The sequence below is a fragment of the Hemitrygon akajei genome, chromosome 6 (genome assembly GCF_048418815.1).
Source record: "Hemitrygon akajei chromosome 6, sHemAka1.3, whole genome shotgun sequence".
Taxonomy (NCBI): Eukaryota; Metazoa; Chordata; class Chondrichthyes; order Myliobatiformes; family Dasyatidae; genus Hemitrygon; species Hemitrygon akajei.
The window spans coordinates 95,163,206-95,185,048 of NC_133129.1; the positions used below are offsets into that span (position 1 = coordinate 95,163,206).

The 21,843-nt window shown below is 45.4% G+C and overlaps 1 protein-coding gene across 1 annotated transcript in view; it reads left to right on the forward strand.

Annotated features, from left to right (window-relative positions):
• The window catches only part of LOC140729301 (coxsackievirus and adenovirus receptor homolog), a 78,175-nt gene extending 63,108 nt beyond the window's left edge, over positions 1–15,067 (forward strand). The window contains exons 5-6 of the mRNA XM_073048909.1: positions 12,341–12,667; positions 14,952–15,067. Coding sequence (XP_072905010.1) covers positions 12,341–12,667; positions 14,952–15,046 — 422 coding nt within the window. The 3' untranslated portion in view covers positions 15,047–15,067. The remainder of the gene's footprint in view (positions 1–12,340; positions 12,668–14,951) is intronic.
• Positions 15,068–21,843: the final 6,776 nt, after the last annotated feature.

Here is a 21,843-nt window from a genome sequence, read left to right on the forward strand (position 1 = left end):
GCTGTCTCTGTGTCCCGCAGTTTGGAAATTATCGCTCGCCCCTAACTGCCCCTGAAGAATGTGAGGGGTGGGAAGAGTGAGCTGTGTCCATGAGGTGCGTCCGTCCGTCTGGTGAAGGTTCTGTCGGGGAGAGAGTCCCGGTATCTGGACTCGGTGACGATGAAGCAACAGAGAGATACTTCACCAGAGGGTGCGGGGGTGGGGGGGGGGGGGAGCGAGAGAGGGCCAGAGAGAGAGAAACCTTGTGGTCAGCATCTACTGTCTGAGCTGTGCCCTCTTCTCGATGCCATCATCAGTCAGGAGGACAGATGTCTGAAAACCCACATCTCAAGTTTCAAAATAGCGGCTGCCATCAGGTTCCTGAAACCACTTGCAAAATGGTAATTCCACCACGGATTCCACTTCCCTCAATGTGTGCTAATGTCGTTAAGTTTATTTTTGTCTCACCCTGTACTATATGTTATGAATAATTCATGTTCGTCACAACCAGGGGCCGTGTTTTGGTCAGTTATTTCTGTGTCAGTTACTCTGTGGTTTGTATTTGCTCAGTATCAACCCGTGGGTCTGTGATGTGTTCGGATTGTTTAGCATTTATGTCTAATCGTTTGTCTTTGCACAAGCTCTGGGACTTCACTGTGTGTTACAGGTGTCTCATTTGGGATCATGAGGATTGTTAAACTCTCTTTGTATTTATCACTTTTATTCAATTTGTGGTAGTTGAATTAGCATGTTATTGTCAGTGTCTGGAATTCCTTCATGTGTATTTCGGGGGGGCATGTCACCCCCTCTTTTTTGGGTCACTGTGATTCCTTGTCATGTGAATCTCAGACTAAGTTCTTCTGTGTATCGTCAGTGATTTCTATTCATCAGGATTCTGTACAGTTTGAGCTCCTGTTAGTTTATGTACAGGTAGTCCCCAAGTTACGAACGTCCGACTTACAACTCGTACTTACGAACCGAGGAAGGAGAACGCCATCCGCTATTTTAAGTTGGATTGCGACGCCGTGTGCCATTTTAAGTCGTTGCCGTTGACACTGTGTTGAGTGTGTAACTTTGGTATTTGGCTTAAATTTTTCTTAGCAAGATTCACCCTGACCCCCCCCCCCCCCCTCCGTTCCGGTTGGCTGGTGGCGCAGTGAGATCAGCGCCGGGCTGGAGAACGGAGGTTCCCGAGTTCGATCCAGTGACAGTCCACTCCTGTGCCGGGTTGATGTTGACCCAGTGACTCCCGTACCATCCGTGCTGGGTTGACGTCGAGCACGCAACTCAACCTTGTAAAAAAAAACCACTGCCACCTCCAGTTTAAATTCCCACACAGAATATTGTGGAGGATCAAATACCCAAACCCAGCACAGCCCCCACTTGTCCCATTTAACCTTTCTCAGTGCGATGAACTTTCGGACCCGGGGAAATTCAATGCGGTGATCCTTAGGACCCAGCGGACCTCGGGAGCTGGCAGAACTCGGGACCTGCCTGCAGTGTTTCTGTTCCGTTGATGGGAAGTGATCACGATTGAAAATAAAGTGGAAATAATAAAGCAATTGGAAAGAGTTGAAACGTCATTGGTCATTGGAAAAGTGTTAGGCTACAGTCGGTCAAAGATCAGAACAATTTTAAAGGATAAATTGAGAATAATGGAGCATGTAAAAGGCCCTGCCCCTATGAAAGCTACAAATATTACTAAGCAACGCAGTGGTTTAATTATTGGAATACATATGTTTCTTAAGGGTTTTTTTATGCATAGAAAGGTAAAATATATACTATATACTAAGACAAACGTTTGACTAACTGACACTAAATAATACTGGATGTATTTGTTCCGACTTACGTACAAATCCAACTTAAAGACGGACTCAGGAACGGAACTGGTACGTAACCCAGGGACTGCCTGTATTAAATCTTTAGTCTGGTTTGAATTGCCAAAGTCTCTGTGACTCCTGCGCTTGAGTTTGCCACTGATCCTCACAGTATGGTTCACCTGCCCATGTTGCCATGTTGTAAGTGTTACTGTTTTGAAAAGCAGTTTCTGAAGCCAACTAAGAGATTAATTTGGACCTGGGGGAATAATATCATGGTATCTTTGGAGCAGTCTCTCAGAAGTCTACATTCTGAATCCAACCAGAAAGCTGGCTAATACTCGACTTGGATAGATTACTGATCTTAAACTGTACTGTTAGTGTAAACGTGTGGTTGGTGGTCAACATGCACTCAGTGGGCTGAAGGGCCTGTTTATTTACTTAGTTATAGAGAGCCCACCTTTCTTGCCCACTGTGTGGTTTGGTGTTGCCTTCTGGGGAGAGTCTTTACAAGACGGGTGACCTCAGCCATTATCAATACTCTACAGAGATTGTCTGCCTGGTGTCAGTGGTCGCATCACCAGGACTTGTGATCTACACCAGCCACTCATACGACCATCCACCACCCGCTCCCATGGATTCATGTGATCCTGATCGGGGTGGGCGGGGAGGTGTGGTTTGCTAAGCAGGTGCTACACCTTGCTCAAGGTTGACCTGCAGGTAAATGGAGGCTACACCTTCTTTGGTAGAGACGTACCTCCACCCCCACATCCACCCAATTACACCCATGCCAACAGTTAGCCCTCTAAATCTTTGGAATGTGGGAGGAAACCGGATTTCCAGGGAGATGATACAAACTCCTTACAGACAGCAGCAGGAATTGAAATCAGCATGCTGGCACTGTAATAACATTACGCTAACAGGTGCACGAGCCACGTTCTGTGTCTCCAGCTGATAATGAAGGGCACACCAAGGTAGGCATGCTTGTGATATCTTGGAAGTCAGAGAGAAAGAAAAATGGCAAAAAGACTAGATTTTTTAAAATTAGAAGCAGTTTCACAAGTGTGTAAGTAGAGCAGTAAGAAATAAACTAACAAATTGGGTTAAGGAATCATGACTCAGTGGCAAACGTTTAAGGGGATCTTAAATTTCAGAATTGAGAGAATAAACACATTCCAAGTAGAGGGAGCATTTCAGAGGAGGAGTCACCATCTGTCGTAACTAAGGAAAATTAAAGACAGTGTCCCAGACTTGGAGATAAAAAGGGTATGTCATTGTCCGAAGTAATGTAACACAACTTGAGAATTAATGGTTCAATTTAATATCAGAGAAGTTTCTCCTTGGAGCGATGGAGGATGAGAGGTGACCTGATAGAGGTGTATAAGATGATGAGAGGCATTGATCGTGTGGATAGTCAGAGGCTTTTTCCCAGGGCTGAAATTGTTGCCACAAGAGGACACAGGTTTAAGGTGCTGGGGAGTAGGTACAGAGGAGATGTCAGGGCTAAGTTTTTTACTCGAGAGAGTGGTGAGTGCATGGAATGGGCTGCCAGCAACGGTGGTGGAGACGGATACGATAGAGTCTTTTAAGAGACTTTTGGATAGGTACATGGAGCTTAGAAAAATAGAGGGCTATAGGTAAGCCTAGTAATTTCTAAGGTAGGGACATGTTTGACACAACTTTGTGGGCCAAAGGGCCTGTACTGTGCTGTAGGTTTTCTATGTTTTTGTGTTTTTCTAGAATGTAGACAGTAGCCAACCTGAAATTCTTACTCTCCACAGACATCCATGAAACGGGGGTGGGGTGGGGTGGGGAAACACTGAAGTCTCCTTCCCCCTCCCATGCACAACCAGGCCACATTTTCTGAGTAATTAATGCAGAAGAGCAGGTATTGCGACTGTACTTAGCTAATCTGTAGGGCAGTGACTGCACACAGGATCAACGAACAACAAACTGTGCAAATGCAAATAAAAATACATATCAATAAATAACGAGAGAAAATAAAACAAGATTAGACAGTTCTTAATGTGAGACCATCTGTTGTGGGAACACCAGAAATAGACTGAGTGTAGATATCCCCTTTTGTTCAAGAGCCTGATGGTTGAGGGGTGTAACTGTTCCTGAACCTGGTGGTGTGAGTCCTGAGGCTCCTGTACCTTCTACGTGATGGCAACAGCAAGAAAAGAGCACGGCCTGGGTGGTGAGGGTCTTTGATGATGGATGCTGCTTTTCTACAGCAACATTTCATGTAGATGTGCTCAGTAGTTGGGAGGATTTTGCCCATGATGTGCTGGGCCGAAACCATTACCTTCTGGAGGATTTTCTGCTCAAAAGCATTGGTATTTCCCTACCAGGGCTTATCGCAGCTACTGAGTACACGTCCACTACACACATATAGAAGTTTTATCAAGTTTTTTGATGATATGCCACAGTATCCTGAGGAAGTAGAGGCACAGCCATGCTTTCTTTGCAATTACATTGAAATGATGGATCCAGGACAGGGTTTCTGACACCCAGGAATTTAAAGTTACTGACCCTCTCCACCTCTGACCTTCTGATGATTACTGGCTCTTGGACCTCTGGTTTCCGTCTCCTGAAGTTTACAAGTAGTTCCTGCAGTTCCTTTGGCTGGTTGACATTGAGAGAGAGGTTGTTGCTCAGCCAAATTATGAAGCTCCCTATTGTATGCTGATTCATCACCCCCTTTGATACAGCCCACAACAGTGGTGTCATCAGCAAACTTGTATATGGTTTTGGAGCTGTACTTGGCCACACAATCATAGATGTAAAACGAGTAGAGCAGGGGCTAAGCACACATTGGAGATTGTGGAGGAGATGCTTTTGCCAATCCAAACTGACTGGGTTCTGCAAGTGAGGAAATCCAGGATCCAGTTTCACACGGGGTATTGCAGACCAGGTCTTGCAGTTTATTGATTAGCTTAGAGGAGGTGGTGTTGAGTACTGAGCTATAATCGACAGGGAGCATTCTGATGTATGCATCTTTGCTGTCCAAGTGTTCCAGGATTATACCCATAAGATATAGGAGCAGAAGTAGGCCATTCAGCCCATCGCATCTGCTCCGGCGTTCAATCGTGGGCTGATCCAATTCTTCCAGTCATCCCCACTCCCCTGCTTTCACCCCATAGCCTTTGATGCCCTGGCTAATCAAGACCCTATCTATCTATGCCTTAAATACACCCAATGACTTGGCGTCCATAGCCACTTGTGGCAACAAATTCCACAGATTTACCACCCTCTGACTAAAGTAATTTTTCCATATCTCCGTTCTAAAAGGACATCCTTCAATCCTGAAGTCGTGCCCTCTTGTTCTAGAATCCCCTACCATGGGAAATAACTTTGCCATATCTAATCTGTTCAGGCCTTCTAACATGCAGAATGTTTCTTTGAGATCCCCCCTCATTCTCCTGAACTCCAGAGAATACAGCCCAAGAGCTGCCCGATGTTCCTCATACAGTAACCCTTTCATTCCTGGAATCAGTTTCGTGAATCTTCTCTGAGCCCTCTTCAATGTCAGTATATCCTTTCTAAAATAAGGAGCCCAAAACTGCACACAATATTCCAAGTTTGGTCTTAACAAGTGCCTTATAGAACCTCAGCATCACATCCCTGCTCTTATATTCTATTCCTCTAGAAATGAATGCCAACATTGCATTCACCTTCTTCACCACCAACTCAACCTAGAGGTTAACCTTTAGGGTATCTTGCAGAAGGACTCCCAAGTCCCTTTGCATCTCTGCATTTTGAAATCTCTTCCCATCTAAATAATAGTCTGCCTGTTTTTTTCTTCCACTAAAGTGCATGACCATATACTTTCCCACGCTGTATTTCATTTGCCACTTCTTTGCCCATTCCCCTAAATTATCTAAGTCTTTCTGCAGGCTGTCTGTTTCCTCAACACTACCTGCTCTTCCACCTATCTATGTATCATTGGCAAATTTAACCACAAATCCATTAATACCATAGTCCAAATCATTGACATACATTGTAAAAAGCATCGGCCCCAACACCGACCCCTGTGGAACTCCACTGGTAACTGGCAGCCAGCCAGAATAGGATCCCTTTCTTCCCACTCTCTGTTTTCTGCCGACCAGCTAATGCTCCACCCATGCTAGTAACGTCCCTGTAATTCCATGGTATCTTACCTTGCTAAGCAGCCTCATGTGCGGCACCTTGTCAAAGGCCTTCTGAAAATCCAAGTACACCACGTCTATACATCTCCTTTGCCTACCCTGCTTGTAATTTCCTCAAAGAATTGCAGTAGGTTTGTCAGGCAGGATCTTCCTTTCAGGAAACCATGCTGGCTTTGGCCTACCTTGTCATGTGCCTCCAGGTTCTCTGTAATCTCATCCCTAACAACCAATTCCAACAACTTCCCGACCACTGATGTCAGGCTAACAGGTCTATAGTTTCCTTTCTGCTGCCTCCCACCCTTCTTAAATAGCGGAGTAACATTTACAATTTTCCAGTCATCTGGTACAATGCCGGAATCTGTCGATTCTTGAAAGATCATTGTTAATGCCTCCTCAATCTCTCCAGCTACTTCCTTCAGAACCTGAGGGTGACTTCAGTCAGGTCCAGGAGATTTATCCACCTTCAGACCATTAAGCTTCCTGAGCACCTTCTCAGTCATAACTGAGTGAAGAGACAATGAAGACGGCATGTGCTGCGGACCTGTTGCTTTGGTAGGCAAATTGGTGCAGATCCAAGTCTTCACTCAGACAGAAGCTGATATGTTTCAACACCAGCCTCTCAAAACACTTCATCACTGTGGATGTAAGGCCCATTGGATGATTGCCATTGAGGCAGGTTAAGATGGCAGCTGAGTACAATGCTCTCATGGTCAACATCTTCTGATAGACCATGAAACTATTTATTTCACTTTCATGTCTTTTACGCTTGTTTTTCATCTTGAATGTGGTTCTGGAACTGTTGAAGCCTGTGATTTGCAGTCTGACGATTGTTTGGGACATCCAGCACTCTGCCGTCTCCGAGAGGATTCCGGGACGCGGAGGCAGCGAACGCAAGCCTCGTGGCGAGGAGGCTGTGAGCCGATGTTTGACTCCATTTTGCTGATTAAAGCTTCCCTGGTTCACTGATTAAAATGATGAGGGAGATTGGAATATCGAGACTTAATTTCACTGAATAAAGCTTCCATTGTTCGCCGATTAAAGCGGCAAGGGAGATTGAAACATCAAGGCAAATGCAGGTGGTGAGCGCTGACTGCCTGCTTTTTGATCACTAGTGGGATCGGAGAGAGGAAACTGTGTGGCCTGCCACTGTGCCCAAAGTTTTCTGCGTTTTGGATATGGATATGGACTTGGGCTATGGACTTTTTTTAGTCTTATAGTTATTTAAATCTTGTGTTTTTCACCCGATCTTTCTCATCTTATTTTCCTGCGGGAAAGGGGTATTTGGTGGTTGGCGTTTCTGTTTCATTTTCTTTTGTGCGAAGGAGGAGGGATTTGGGGGTTGATGATTTTCTTGGTTTCATGGCTATCTGGAGAAGAAGAATTTCAGAGTTGTCTACGTCAATAATAAATGAACCTTTGAACCTTTAGCACAGACCATCAGTATTCCATCCGGACTGGATGCTTTCCTTGGATTCACTCTCCCAAAGGCAGTCCACACGTCACTTTCAGAATCTGAGACATGGGGGTGTGCAATGGTTCCTCCCTGTTCTAGTGGTCAAAGCGAGCATAGAAGGCATTGAGCTCATCTGTTAGTGAAGCCCAGCTCTTCCCTATGTGGCCAGATTTAACTTTGGCGTTCAAACCCTACCACGCTTCTCCAGCATTCCTCTTTAATTCCAGTCTAGTCCGGAATCTCCACTTTGCCCATGAGGTGGCATTCCAGAGCTCATACCTGCACCTCTTGTAGGATTCTTGATTTCCATAGAGCTCCTCTCACTCTAAGGAGAAACGTTTATGAGTATGAAATTAAACAAAGCAGAAATGTAAGAACGAATAACTAGCTTGAGTCATAGAATCCTACAGCATGCAAGTAGGCCTTCAGCCCAATTCATCCATGCCAACTATGTTGGCCAGTGAGCTAGCCCCATCTGCCCACGTTTGGCCCCTAGCCTGCTGAAACTCCCATTTGTGTACTTATCCAGATGGCTTTTAAATGTTGTTAATGTGCCACTACTTCTGGTGGTTCTTTCCGAATATGCACCACCCTCTGCATGATGAAGCAGCCCCTGATGTTCCTTCTAAATCTCCTGCTTCTGATCTTAAACCTACTCCCTTTTAACAAAGTGACCTTTGGTCATTTTCAAAATGTGCCCCAGGAATTAGCAATAGGAAGCAAAATGGAGGCAGCTGGGGAAATTTGCAATCACTAAGAAAGTGGTGTTGAGCAAACTGTCAGAGCTACATGCTGACTAGTCCAAGGATCCCAGTGAATTTCATCCTAGAGGGCTTGAAAGAAGTGGCTTAACATGATAGCTGATGTGTTGGTTCTGATTTTCTAGTATTCCCCAACTAATGGAAGACTCCATCAAGATTTGAAAAATCAGAATCAGGTTTATTATCACCGACATGTGTTGTGAAATTTGTTAACTTAGCAACAGCAGTTCAATGCAATACATAATATAGAAAGATTAAGTAATTATACAGTAAATATATATATATATGTGTGTGTGTATGTGTATATATAGAATAGATATAAAATAGTGCAAATTGGAAATAATACATATTTTTAAGAAGTGAAGAAATGTTCATGGGTTCAATGTCCATTTAGGAACTGGATGGCAGAGGGGAAGAAGCTGTTCCTGAATTGCTAAGTGTGTGCCTTCAGGCTTCTGTATCTCCTTCCTGATGGTAACAACCAGAAGCAAACAGCAAAAGTAACCATTACTCAAAGAGAAGGAAACCAAATTCTAATTAGTTTAACATCACGGAAAATATTAGAAACTCTTATTAAACTGTCATAGCACGGTACTTTGAAAAATTGAATGTAACCACACGGAGTAAACATGGATCAGTGAAACGGGATTCACATTAGAACACTTGACTGTTCTCTGAATAAATAATACGCTGTGGATCAAGGGGGAACTGCCAGATGAGGGTGGATGTACTATTATTAGATTTCCAGAAGGCATTTAGTTAGGGGCTGTCTCAAAGATTACTGCAGAAAATAAAAACTTGTGTAGGAGGAAGCATATTAGAATGGATAAAAGATTATCTTTATCTTTGCTTTTTCTGAATGCTTCCACAAATATTAAAAAGAAAATTTGTTGAAGACAAGTGTAGGACCTGAATGAAATTGTTATTTTCCTTGTCGTTTAACTTTGCTATGCCTGTTTGTAATTTAAAAGTATCAGAATCAGGTTTCATATCAGCAGCATATGTCATGAAATTTGTTTTTTGACAGCAGTACAATACAATATATGATAATAAAAACTGAATTACAGTAATTATATATGTATATAACATGCACGCACGCACACACACACAGAGTTATAAAGTACTGTAGTGAGATAGTGTTTATGTTTTCAATGTCCATTGAGAAATCAAATGGCAGAGGGGAAGAAGCCATTCCTAAAACATTGAGAATGTGTCTTCAGTCTCCTATACCTCCTCCCTGATGTTAGTCATGAGAAGAGGGCATGACCTGGGTGAAGGGGTTCCTCAATGATGGACACTGCCTTTTTGAGGCATCGCTCCTTGAAGACGTCCTGGATGCTGGGGAGGCTGGTACCCATGATGGAGTTGACTGATTTTACAACTTTCTGTAGCTTATTTCAGTCCTGTGCACTAGCAGCACCCCCCCCCCCACACACACACACACACACACACACACACACACACACACACACACACACACACACACACACACACACACACACACACACACACACACACACACACACACACACACACACACACACACACACACACACACACACACACACACACACACACCAGTAATGCAACCAGTTAGAATGCTCTCCATAGTACATCTGTAGATATTTGCGAGTGTCTTTGGTACCATACCAAATCTCCTCAAACTCTTAAAGAAGTATAGCTGCTGTCCTGCCATCTTGGTAACTGCATCGATATGTTGGACCTGGGATAAATCCTCAGAGATGTTGACACCCAGAAACTTGGAATTGTTCACTCTTTCCACTTCTACCTATACATGTAGTTGTTCAGTGAATTTGCCATTACTTATGGTAAAGTTGCTTCTGTATTTTTTCTAGAAACTTTGTAATTTTCTGTAGCATGTGTTTTGCCTCTTGAACCTGGCAGTGTTATAGGTTAATTGTGTTGGCGCGTGGCCAAGTGGTTAAGGCGTTCGTCTAGTGATCTGAAGGTCACTAGTTCGAGCCTTGGCTGAGGCTGCGTGTGTGTCCTTGAGCAAGGCACTTAACCACACATTGCTCTGCGACAACACCGGTGCCAAGCTGTATGGGTCCTAATGTCCCTTGGACAACATCGGTGGCGTGAAGACGGGAGACTTGCAGCTTGGGCAACTGCCTGTCATCCATAAAAAGAAAACCTTGCCCAGGCTTGTGCCCTGGAAACTTTTCAAGATGCAAATCCATGTCTATGGAGACTAATGGAGACTTACCTACCTATAGGTTAATTATTAACACTGGAATTTTTGGTTATCTTTAGTCTGAGTATGAAATGACTGTTACTACATTTTCCTTTCCTTTGGTTCTCTCAGCTCCTGCGTCCAGCCCATGCCCCTCCAAGTCCCACTCCTGCACCTACCTATCTACATGCTTTTTAAATGATACTGGTGTACCTGCCTCAGCCATTCGTTCCATATACTGTCCACCCCGAGTGGAAAAGTTACCCCTCAGGTCTGTTTTGAATCTTTTCCCCTCTCAAGCTAAACGTGTGTCCACTTACCCTGGAGAAAAGACTTTTACCACTGGCCTTATCTCTGCCTGTCATAATTTAAAACACTTCTATAAGTTTACCTCTCATTCTCCCACGTTCCAAAGAATAAAGACCTAGCCTTCCAGCCTTTCCCTATATTGATTTCTTTTCAAAGTATTTTATGTACATTCTTCTCAAAGCATAATTCTGCCTCTTGTATCTTGAGCAAGAGGATAATATTACTGAAAGATTAGATGTTTCAATAAAGAGTAACAGGTCACGTTGAAGGCAGTATTGGACATAGCTAAAGTGCAGTGGTAAACCAGGTGAAACTCCTTGCAGGGTGCATATACAGTACTGTACAAAAGTCTTAGGCACATATATATACTGTAGCTAGGGTGCCCAAGACTTCTGCACAATACTGTATTTGTCAACATGGAGCAGAGGGTGAGTTGCGAAATCTGGCGGGAGCAAAGGATGTTGGGAATGCAAGGGTGGAATGCTGCGGGAGGGCTGTGGGATGGAGGAATACCAGAGGGTGGCACTTGTGCAGACACGCCCAGCCTTGAGACACAGGCAAGGTCATCTGAATCCAAACAGTTGGTTTATTGATTGTTACAGAATGTCTCTCTGGTGCTTCCCAATCGTGATTCCCCTCACAATTGGGAGTGAGGTGGTAATTACCACCATTACCACCCATTGGGGGTGGTAATGGGGCCAAGATCACACTGCCTATTAAATGTTCCTATTTGTGTGCACCTCAACCAAGTCCAGCTCCTGGCCTTCACGTGTGGCCTAGCTACTAAGCCCCGCGGACCAGTTTCTGACAGGAGAAGGGGCAAAGGCAGATTACTGGCACCTTAAAACCTGTTGCTTCAAGTAGATAGGGCTCGTCAGCCATGGTTGGCAGCTGTTCTAGGAGAAGAAAAACTCTAATCTCAAACCTCCACTGCCCTGTGGCTAAATCCAGTCATGGGGAAGGATTTGGGAGTAAACCCTGAGGGGAAAAATCCAGAGCTGGAGTCCCTAAGACAGTTCGACATTGAGTTCAATGCTGACTGGCAACTCCTGTGACGCTGCTGGTACCAAACTCTGCCATTCCTTTGGGTTCATCAAATGTGTGAGGAAGGTACGTTTGCTACATGGACACCCAGCAAGTCACAAATGGCTAAACCGAGATGGCATAATTTCAAGGTGATCAGCGGGAGGTACTGTATGTCAGAGGTGATTTTTTTTAACACTGAGTATGTAGATTGCTCTGCCAGGAATAGTGGTACAGGCAGATACATCAGGGGCATATAAAAGACACTTAAGCAAAAGAATGATTGGAAAATTGGAGGATTATGTGGGAGGATTATTTGCCGGCCGGTGGCAAAGTGGCATCTGCACCGGACTTTGAGGTGAGTAGTCCTTTGTTTGAATCTGGCCAGCTCCTTGCACACTTTCCATCCGTGTTGGATTGAGCATCAAGCTAGCAACTCGGCCTGGTAAAGAGAAACAGACAAAAAATGCTAAAGAACCAGCAAGGTCCCACCCAATGTGCCACAAAGCGTGGAAAGGAGCAAGGTCAACAAGAGACCTTGGGCACATGGATGAAAGGAAAATGGAGGGTTACCTGGGAGGGAAGGAACTAAGGGTAGGTTGAAAGGTGAGCACAACTTGTTGCTTTATAGTTAAATGTTCTTTTCATCCTAGGTGAAAGAGATGTCTGGGCAAACTCCACAGAGGTCACAGTAAGGGCAGGGGAAAATCTAACCCTCCATTTTTCCCACAATCTGAAATGTTTTACATCCAACCTATGCCTAACCTGGAAGCAAGACGGAAACTTGGTTGTTGCCATGAGCGTTGGCCAGGAGCGACAAGTTGAAGAGTACCCTGGTGTTTTGGTCAGCTATATTAGTGGAAATGCCACCCTGCTGCTACAAAACATCACAACTTCCCAAGCAGGCAACTACACATGTTGCTTTAAGGATTACGCCTCCACTGAAGAACGTTGTGCAGTCACAAATGTCGTCATCACAGGTAACTTGGAATAGTCTTTGCTTCAGAATCGGGTTTATGATCACTTGTGTTCACTCAGTGGCCATGCTATTAGGTGCCTCTTGTTGCCATTTTATTAAGTTTGTGATCTTCTGCTCCTGTAGCCCATTCACTTCAAGGTTCAATGTGTTAGATGCTCTTCTGCACAACACTGTTGTAACATTTGGCTACTTGAGTTACTGTCACCTTCCTGTCAGCTTGAATCAGTCTGACCATTCTCCTCTGAGCTCTCTTATTAACAAGGCGTGTTCACCCACAGAACTGCCGCTCACTGGCTGGTCTTTTATGTGTTTTTCACACCATTCTCTGTAAACTCTAGGGACTGCTGTGTGTGAAAATCCCAGTAGGTCAGCAGTTTCTGAGATACTCAAACCACCCCATCTGGCACCAACAGTCATTCCACGGTCAAAGTCACTTAGATCACATTTCTTCCCCATGTCTGTATGCTTTTGTGCATAGAGTTGCTGCCCCATGATTGGCCAATTAGATATTTGCATTAACAAGCAGGTTTACCTAATAAAATGGCCACAGAATGAATGTCAGAAAATATGTTGTTTTGCAGCAGCAGTATAGTGTAAGACAAAAAAAATACTGTGAGTTCCAATAAAAAAAACTATAAATAGATAAGTAGATAAATAACTAGTGCAGAATGAGGAATAGTCAGGTAGTGTTATGGGTTCATCAACCATTCAGAAATCTGATGACAGGGAAGATGTCTCTCCTCAAAAGGGATGAGGAGCAATTTCTTTAGCTGGAAGCTGGTGAATCTGGAATTAATTGCCATGGACAGCCGTGGAGGTCAAGTCATTGGGTATATTTAAAGAGGAGGTTGGTAGTTTCTTGATTAATCGGAGTGTCAAAGATTAGGGGGAGAAGGCAGAAGAAGTTTAGAGGGATAATAAATCAGCCATGATCGAATGGCGGAGCAGACCCTATTGGCTGAAAGGCCTAATTCTGTTTCCATGTGTAATGGAAGAAGCTGTTTCTAAAATGTTGCGTGTGAGTCTTCAGGCTCTTGTAACTCTTCCCCCCCCCCCCCCAATGGTAGTACTGGCAATAGTAATCATTCTCCATAAGACATAGGAGCAGAATTAGGCCATCTGGTCCATCAAGTCTGCTCTGCCGTTCAATCATGGCTGATCTTTTTTTTCCCTCTCCTCCTCAACCCCATTTCCTAGCCTTCTCCCCATAACCTTTGATGCCATGTCCAACCAAGAACCTATCAATCTCTGCCTTAAATAAACCCAACAACCTGGCCTCCACAGCTGCAAGTGGTAACAAATTCCACAAATTTACCACCCTTTGACTAAAGAAATTTCTCCGCATCTTTGTTTTGAAAGGGTGCCCCTCTATCCTAAGGCTGTACCCTCTTGTTCGAAACTCTCCCACCTTAGGAAACATCCTTTCCACATCTACTCTGTTAAGGCCTTTCAACTTCGAAAGGTTTCAATGAGATCCAACCCCCCCCCCCCCCCCGCCACCATCCTTCTGAATTCCAACAATAACAGACCCAGAGCCATCAAACCTTTTCATTCCTGGAATCATCCTTAGATGCTGCCTGACTCACTGAGTTCCTCCAGTGCTTTATGTGCATTGCTCAAAACATCCATATCTGCAGTCTTTCTTGTGTCTATGAGATGCAGCCTGTCTTGCCTTATCAATAGATTCCTTATGGACAATCCAAATCTTCTCAGACGCCCATGTAAGTAGATCAGTCGATGCCCTTTCTTGATCACCACATCAGCATAATATCATTGGCCATGAAGTTACAAGATGAGGAGAAACTTTTTCCCCAGAGAGTCATGTATCTGTGGAATTTCCTACCCAGGGAATCAGTGGAGGCTACCCCATTAAATATATTTAGGACGCAGTTAGATAGATCTTTGCCTAAATTATGTGGAAGAGGAGGGTAGGTGGGGCTGAGCCCATGACCAGATCAGACATGATCCTATGGAATAATAGAGCAGGCTCAACAGGCCAGGTGGTCAACTTGTGCTCCTATTTTTTTCTGCTCTTACAAAAATTGGTTGGACAGGTGCACCAGCACTGGGGAGATGGGTACATGTTTGGGGAGTGGGGGGGGGAATGGATAGCAGAGTGGGAGGGGTCAAAAGATTCCTGGTGTCTAATGGGGGGGCACTGGGGTGCTCTCCAGGAGATAAAGCCATGCTTCTGCATCGTTTCTCTGCTAGTGGGTAGAGTGGAAATGGGGAACTCAGAACTTGAAGTGCCCGAATTTTCATCCAGTTTGTCTTCTCTCCAACAGAGAACTGGAGCGGCGCAGAATCAACTCTGATTCATAGTCACTCAATGTTAACCTTACTGCTGGTGGTTCTGTTCGGCTGTGTGATGACTCTGTAATAAGATGGAGATCTAGAGGAAGTCCATGTTGTTTTTCTTGAGCCTGTGAAGATGGAGTCTTGTACCTCATATTACTGATTACAGTGGAAATAAATCAACACAAAATAAAGTTGGAGAAACCAAGTGTAGCCCCCGGTAAGCCTCAGGCTCGCTCAGCTCACTTCTGTCTGGGGGGAGCAGCGATCGGTAGCTGCTGTTTGATTCTCTTCAGCCTCCTGCAATCGAGACATCAGATTCTTCTCTGACTCCTCCAACTCTCGCCACAGTCTCAGCAGTTCTGACTTCTGCTTCATGTTCATCTCCATCTGGAACGCAGTTACTCCACCAGCTTCTTGCACCCTGACCTGAAAAGCAGCAGTTAAAAATAGGTCATCCTCCAGTTAAGTGTTCACTGAGCTTATCTCCAGCTTTTTCTTCCTAATGACTTCTTCCAGGTCATCTTTCAGGTATCCCACTTCATTAATTCTTTGTCGCCTGGGCTCCGGCACTCGCCTCACATTATAGTCCCCCAAGGCGAACGCAAACCATAGACGATCATCCACATACATCAAAACTCCAAACACCTCCACATCCCCCATGGTCTTCCACATGCCCCGCTGGAAGGTTGCAAGGGCTCTGGATATGCCCTATGGCATCTTTTCAGACCGGAAGAATCCTAGGGGACCTATAACGGCCATCTTCTCCTTGTTGGCCTCACTCATTGGGATCTGGCAACATCCACTCCTCAGATCCAGCACCTTAAACCACTTTGCACCACTCAGACAGACCATCGCCTCTTCGGCCCTCAGGACTGTATTCTGGTCAATGACAGTGCGCCTGTTCAGAGTCCTATAACCACACACACGATGCCTATGTCTTCCACGACTGCAGGGGCCAGTCACCGCGACCTCTCTCTCACCGAGGTGTCTTCAGCGGTCAACTCCCCTCCCTCGTGGTATTTCGGAGCGTCCACTAAGAGGGACTCACCCTCAGGCACTCCCCCCAGGCCGTACCACCACCAGCTCTTGTTTAAATTCGGTATCGGCCCAATGCTGCTACACATGTCCTCACAAGCAGCTCGAAACACTGGGTGCACAGACACTGCCCCCAAACAGCTCTCACACACCTCCTCCTGGCAGGCCCCCATGTGCCTCCTCACCAGCGGGGTGTTGGTCCCCTCCAGAATCGAAATGCTGCCCGTCTCAACAGTGTCCGGACACATCAGCATTAATGATTCACGAACCTCGGTCACCCCCACATTGGCCTCCAAGAACTCCAGTTTCACTGACCAATAACCGTCGTCTGGATAATCACCAGCACTGGTACCCCAAATCTTCAGTACCCTCAATGTTGACAAGGGTAAATGCTTCAAATACCGGTTGTAAAAGGAACTGTACAGCAACTTGACTTGTGCCCCGGTGTTGAGGAGGGCTTTAGCATAGCTACCATCTATCTGTAATGACACCCGAGTGCGTGGTCCCTCTAAGCCTTCAGGAATAGGGTCTGTTCCTTTCAGGAGTTCCTTGGTACATTGCTGAGAACATGCTCCCCCAGCGACCCCAAGCCATTCCCCCACTAGGCCTCCTCTAAGTTTCCTGACACCTCTCGGATCAGCTGAACAACTGAGGGAGGGGCAGATCCCCCTAGCACCGCAAACAATTTATGCGCCCCCCCCAGCCAAAGAAGATACCCTGAAAACTTTCCACCAATCTCCTGAAACAGATATGGTAAGTCCCCCAGCTGCGGCATTTTACTTCCAGTCGAACTAAACGCATTTTCCCCCGCTTTCAGATAACTGGCAGTTGTCACTTTGAGGTAATTGGACCAGACAGTTCTAACAATGTCACCAGCCTGCCTACTCAAACTTCCTACCAATCCCTGTCGCTTTCCCTCAGCCAAGCACTGCCAAACACCTAACAACTGAGAGATCCGCTCTGCCCATGCCTCCACCCCTTTAGGGCTGGACGGACATTATTCCAACAACCGAGCTACCATAGCTGAAACATTCCGACCAGTATTTCCTCTCTCTCCTAACAGTATAGACAGCCCGTGATCTCACCACAATGTCGTCAGCGCTAGTCTGAACTCGAACAACGACCCCTGGGGTACCAACAGTCACCCCTCCTAAAATGCATGCAGTGATAACCAGCAATCGCACACCAGCTTTCTGTCCCCGCAGCATGCATAATTTAAAGAGGGCGATCACACAACTTCCACAGAATCCAATCCCGGATGAGCCCCCACAACGTAGCCCCCTGGTAAGCCTCAGGCTCGCTCAGCTCGCTTCTGTCTAGGGGAAGCAGCCTTCGGCCCTGCCAAACTGGGTAATCAGCTTGTGTAGATGCTGTGTGATGTCCCCACCACGCCAAGTAACAGACAGTACACCGTATGCGATTAAATGATTACACTTTGTAGATCTTGTATGTACTTAATAGAGATACAATATAAAAGAAAAAATAAAAGGCACCAAACTTATCAAAGTCCAACCACTTCATGCATAACTGTTGGAGCTCAGTTAACGAAGTCTTCTTGCCACCATTCGATCCCCTCTGACCTCCTTGACCCGTCACCTCGGACCAACAACAGTGGTTGACCAGACATTCCACACAAATCTGTCCTCGTCTCCTCTCCTCGCCTAAACCTTGGTCCTCAGACCCCCACTCGGGGTCCGTTCGGTCGTCCAGATTACAGCATCGCGTCTCCTCTCTCTATCCCCATCGCGCCTTCTCCCCAAAGCCCACGAAACAATTGCTTACAGACCCACAAGAAAGAATAACATCTATCCCAATTGGTTAACAAATGAATACAATTCTCGTTATCAGTAATTATAACCCAAACAAGCTGCGAGAGAAAAGCACTTTCTCCGCAGTTACCATAACAAAGAAGCATTTTTATTAGCCTTAGCAGTAACATAAAAGAAGAAATCCCTTTCACAAGATAATTGTTTGCCTTTATAACACCATAAGACACAGGAGCAATATGAATCCCTTTGACTCATTGAGTCTCTTCCGCCATTCGATCATGGCTGATTTATTATCCCTCTCAACCCCATTCTCCTGCCTTCTCCCTGTAACCTTTGATGCCCTTACTAATTAGGAACCTATTAAGCTCGACTTTAAATTTATCCAGTGACTTGACTTCCACTGCTGTCTGTGGCAATGAATTCCACAGATTCACCAAATCCTAGCTAAAGAAATTCCTCCTCATCTCTGTTCTAAAGGGACGTTCAATACTCACTTCAGCTAGCGACTTAATTTTGGGGGTGATAACCACCTCACCGCGTCTGACTAAACCTAATAAGTCTTGTTTGGGTGGATATTGCGTGATGTGTCCCCTGTTTCAAATCAGTACCCAGAAATAACGAACAGTACACATTATGTGGTTAAACGAGTAAGATGTCCCTCATGAGACTCATGCAGAAAGTCATGAGGCATGGGATAAGTGGAACCTTGGCTGTTTGGATAAAAAATTGGCTTAAAGGGTAGTTTTGGTAAAATTGGCTTAAAGCAGAGGGTAGTTGTGGAAGGAAAGTATTCTGCCTGGAGGTCGGTGACTAGTGGAGTGCCGCAAAGATCTGTCCTGGGACCCCTGCTATTTGTGATTTTTATAAATGACCTGGATGTAGAGGCAGAAGAATGAGTGAGTAAGTTTGCAGATGACACGAAGATTGGAGGAGTTGTGGTTGGAGCTGTAGGTGGTCGAAGGTTACAAGAGGATATAGACAGGCTGCAGAGTTGGGCAGAAAAATAGCAGATGGAGTTCAATCCGGACAAGTGTGAGGTGATGCATTTTGGAAGGACAAACCAGAAGTCTGAGTACAGGATTAACGGTCAGTTACTTAAGAGTGTGGATGAACAAAGGGACCTTGGGGTTCAAATCCATACATCCCTCAAGGTTGCTGCACAGGTTGATAGGGTAGTTAAGAAGGCCAATGGGTTGCTAGGTTTCATTAACAGGGGGATTGAGCTCAAGAGTAGAGAGGTCATGTTGCAACTCTACAAATCTGGTGAGACCACACTTAGACTATTGTGTTCAATTCTGGTCACCTCATTATAGGAAGGATGTGGAAGCTATGGAGAGGGTGCAGAGGAGATTTACCAGGATGTTGCCTGGATTGGAGAACAAGTCATATGAATCAAGTTTAGCAGAGCTGGGGCTTTTCTCTTTTGAGCGTAGAAGAATGAGAGGGGACTTGATAGAGGTTTACAAGATTATGAGAGGCATAGATAGGGTGGATAGTCAGTACTTGTTTCCCAGGGCACCAAGAGCAAACACCAGAGGGCATAGGTACAAAATTAAGGGAGAGAAGTTTAGGGGAGACATCAGGGGTAAGTTTTTTACACAGAGGGTTGTGAGTGCCTGGAATGACTTGCCAGGGATGGTGGTGGAGGCTAAAACATTAGGGGTATTTAAGAGCCCCTTGGACAGACATATGGATGAAAGAAAAATGGAAGGTTATGGGGTAGTGTGGGTTTAGTACTTTTTTATTAAGGATTATATGGGCCGGCACAACATGGAGGGCTGAAGGGCCTGTACTGTGCCGTAGTGTTCTACGGTTCTATGTATAACTCTTACTTTGACTGTGTGGTTAGTAGAGAACAAAATATGAAAGAAAAAGGTGCCAATCTTATTAGAACAGTCTGTGCACAAATCGTTGGAGCTCACTCAGCAAGATCTTCTGTCCACCATTCGATCTCCAATGGGTGTTGACAAACCCCGTGCTCCCGCCCGGAGCCCACCCAGTCGGGCAGACGACTCTCTCAAGTCGCGTCTCCTCACTTCATTCCCCTCGCGCCTGCTGGCAAAAGCCCGCGAAACCAACAGCTTTCTGACACACAAGGAAGAAAACCATTTCTCCCATTGGATAGCCACCCGTTATCTTTAGTTATAACCCGAACATTACCGCTACAGAGAAACCATTACTCAGCAGTTAACATTACAGAGAAGCCCTTACAGACGTCTTTGTATTCTGAGGCAGTCCCCTCTGGTCCTAGACTCCCCCACAATAGGAAACGTCCTCTTCGCATCCACTCTATCTAGGCCTTTCTGTATTCAATAGGTTTCTAAGAGATCCTTTTCATTCTTTTAAACTCCAGTGGGTATATGCTGAGAGCCATCAAACCCTCCTCATATCTTAACCCTGAAATTCCCTGAAATCTTCTCATGAGCCTCCTCTGGGCCCTCACCAAAGTCAACACATCCTTTCTTTTCCTTGCTCATGAGTCAGAGATACTGAGGCGGAAGTTCTACTTGAAGTACCAAGCGGATGAACTGTCAAAAGTTTCCACTTGTAGCATATCAATTAGCATAATGCTTCTACAGTGCCAGCTGTAAGATCAGAGTTCAGTTCCTGCCACCATCTGTGAGGCGTTTGTCCGTTCTCCCTGTGACCCTGTGTGTTTCCTCTGGGTGCCCTAGTTTCTTCCCACATTCCAAAGACGTATGGTTAGGGTTAATAGTTGTGAGCATGCTACGTTGGTGCCAGAAGCATGGTGACATTTGCAGGTTGCCCCAGCACTATCTTTGCTAATTTGATTTGATGCAAACAATGCATTTCATTATATGTTATTATAAGTAAAGCTGGTTTTAATGTTGAGATTCTGGTCCTCACTAGCTATTATCTGCCTGAGACCACTGTCTACAGCAAAGGCTATGGAACCAGCACAATGCTGCATGAAGTTTTGTCAGAGCTGTACTTCAGAGCTTGCTGTGTCCTTAGCCAGATACTCCAGTACAATCAAAACACCGTCAACATGGAAATTTTGTGTTGTTCACTCAGAAAAGCAGAACAAATCAATTCCGTGTGAGTAGTTCTTACTGCGTGACACAGAGCTTACGTTGCCAGTGACCAACAGAAGCTCAAGAAATGCAGCTATGATCTGCGCAAAGTCATCAAGGCAGCAAAACGACAATACAGGGACAATATCCACACTCAACTCTCCACCAGCAACACACGCAGCTTATGGCAAGGTCTGCACACCATTGCAGACTTCAAAGCTAAACGCAGTGGAGTTTCCAACATCGCTGCCTCTCTACCAGATGAGCTAAATCTGTTTACGCGTGATTCAATGTCGCCAATACTGAGCCCTGAGGAGACGTGCAGCTTGGTCCTCTGTGGGGCCGAAGTACGCAGGTGTTTCCAATGGGTGGACAGTCGTAAGGCTGCGGGACCAGACGACATCTCATGGTGAGTGCTCAGGATGTACACGGCACAACTGGCAGGTGTGTTTACAGACATTTTTAATCTCTCCCTCTTCCAGTGTAGAGTGCCCTCCTGCTTCAAATCATCCACCACTATCCCTGTAATGAAAAGTCCAAGGTAACATGTCTGAACAACTGGCGTCCTGTTGCACTCACCTCAATAATAAGCAAATGCTTTGAGAGGCTGGTCAAGGACTACATCTACAGCACACTACCACCCATACAGGACTCCCTACTATACTATTCACCCACTGACACAATTGATCGACAGATGATGTAATAGCCACAGCTCTTCACACCATCCTTATGCACCTGGAGAAGAAGAATGCTTATGTGAGAATGCTGTTCTTGGACTACAGTTCAGCATTCAACACCATAATTCCTCCAAGCTCAACAATAAGCTCAGAGACTTTGGCCTTCACCTTGCCTTGTGCAGCTGGATCCTGGACTTCCTGTCAGATTGCCAGCAGGTGGTAAGAATGGGCTCCCTCACCTCCACCCCTCTGACCCTCAACACAGGTGCCCCTCAGGGCTGTGTCCTAAGCCCCCTCCTTTACTCTCTGTATACTCATGACTGTGTCACCACCCATAGCTCCAATCTGCTAATTAACATAGCT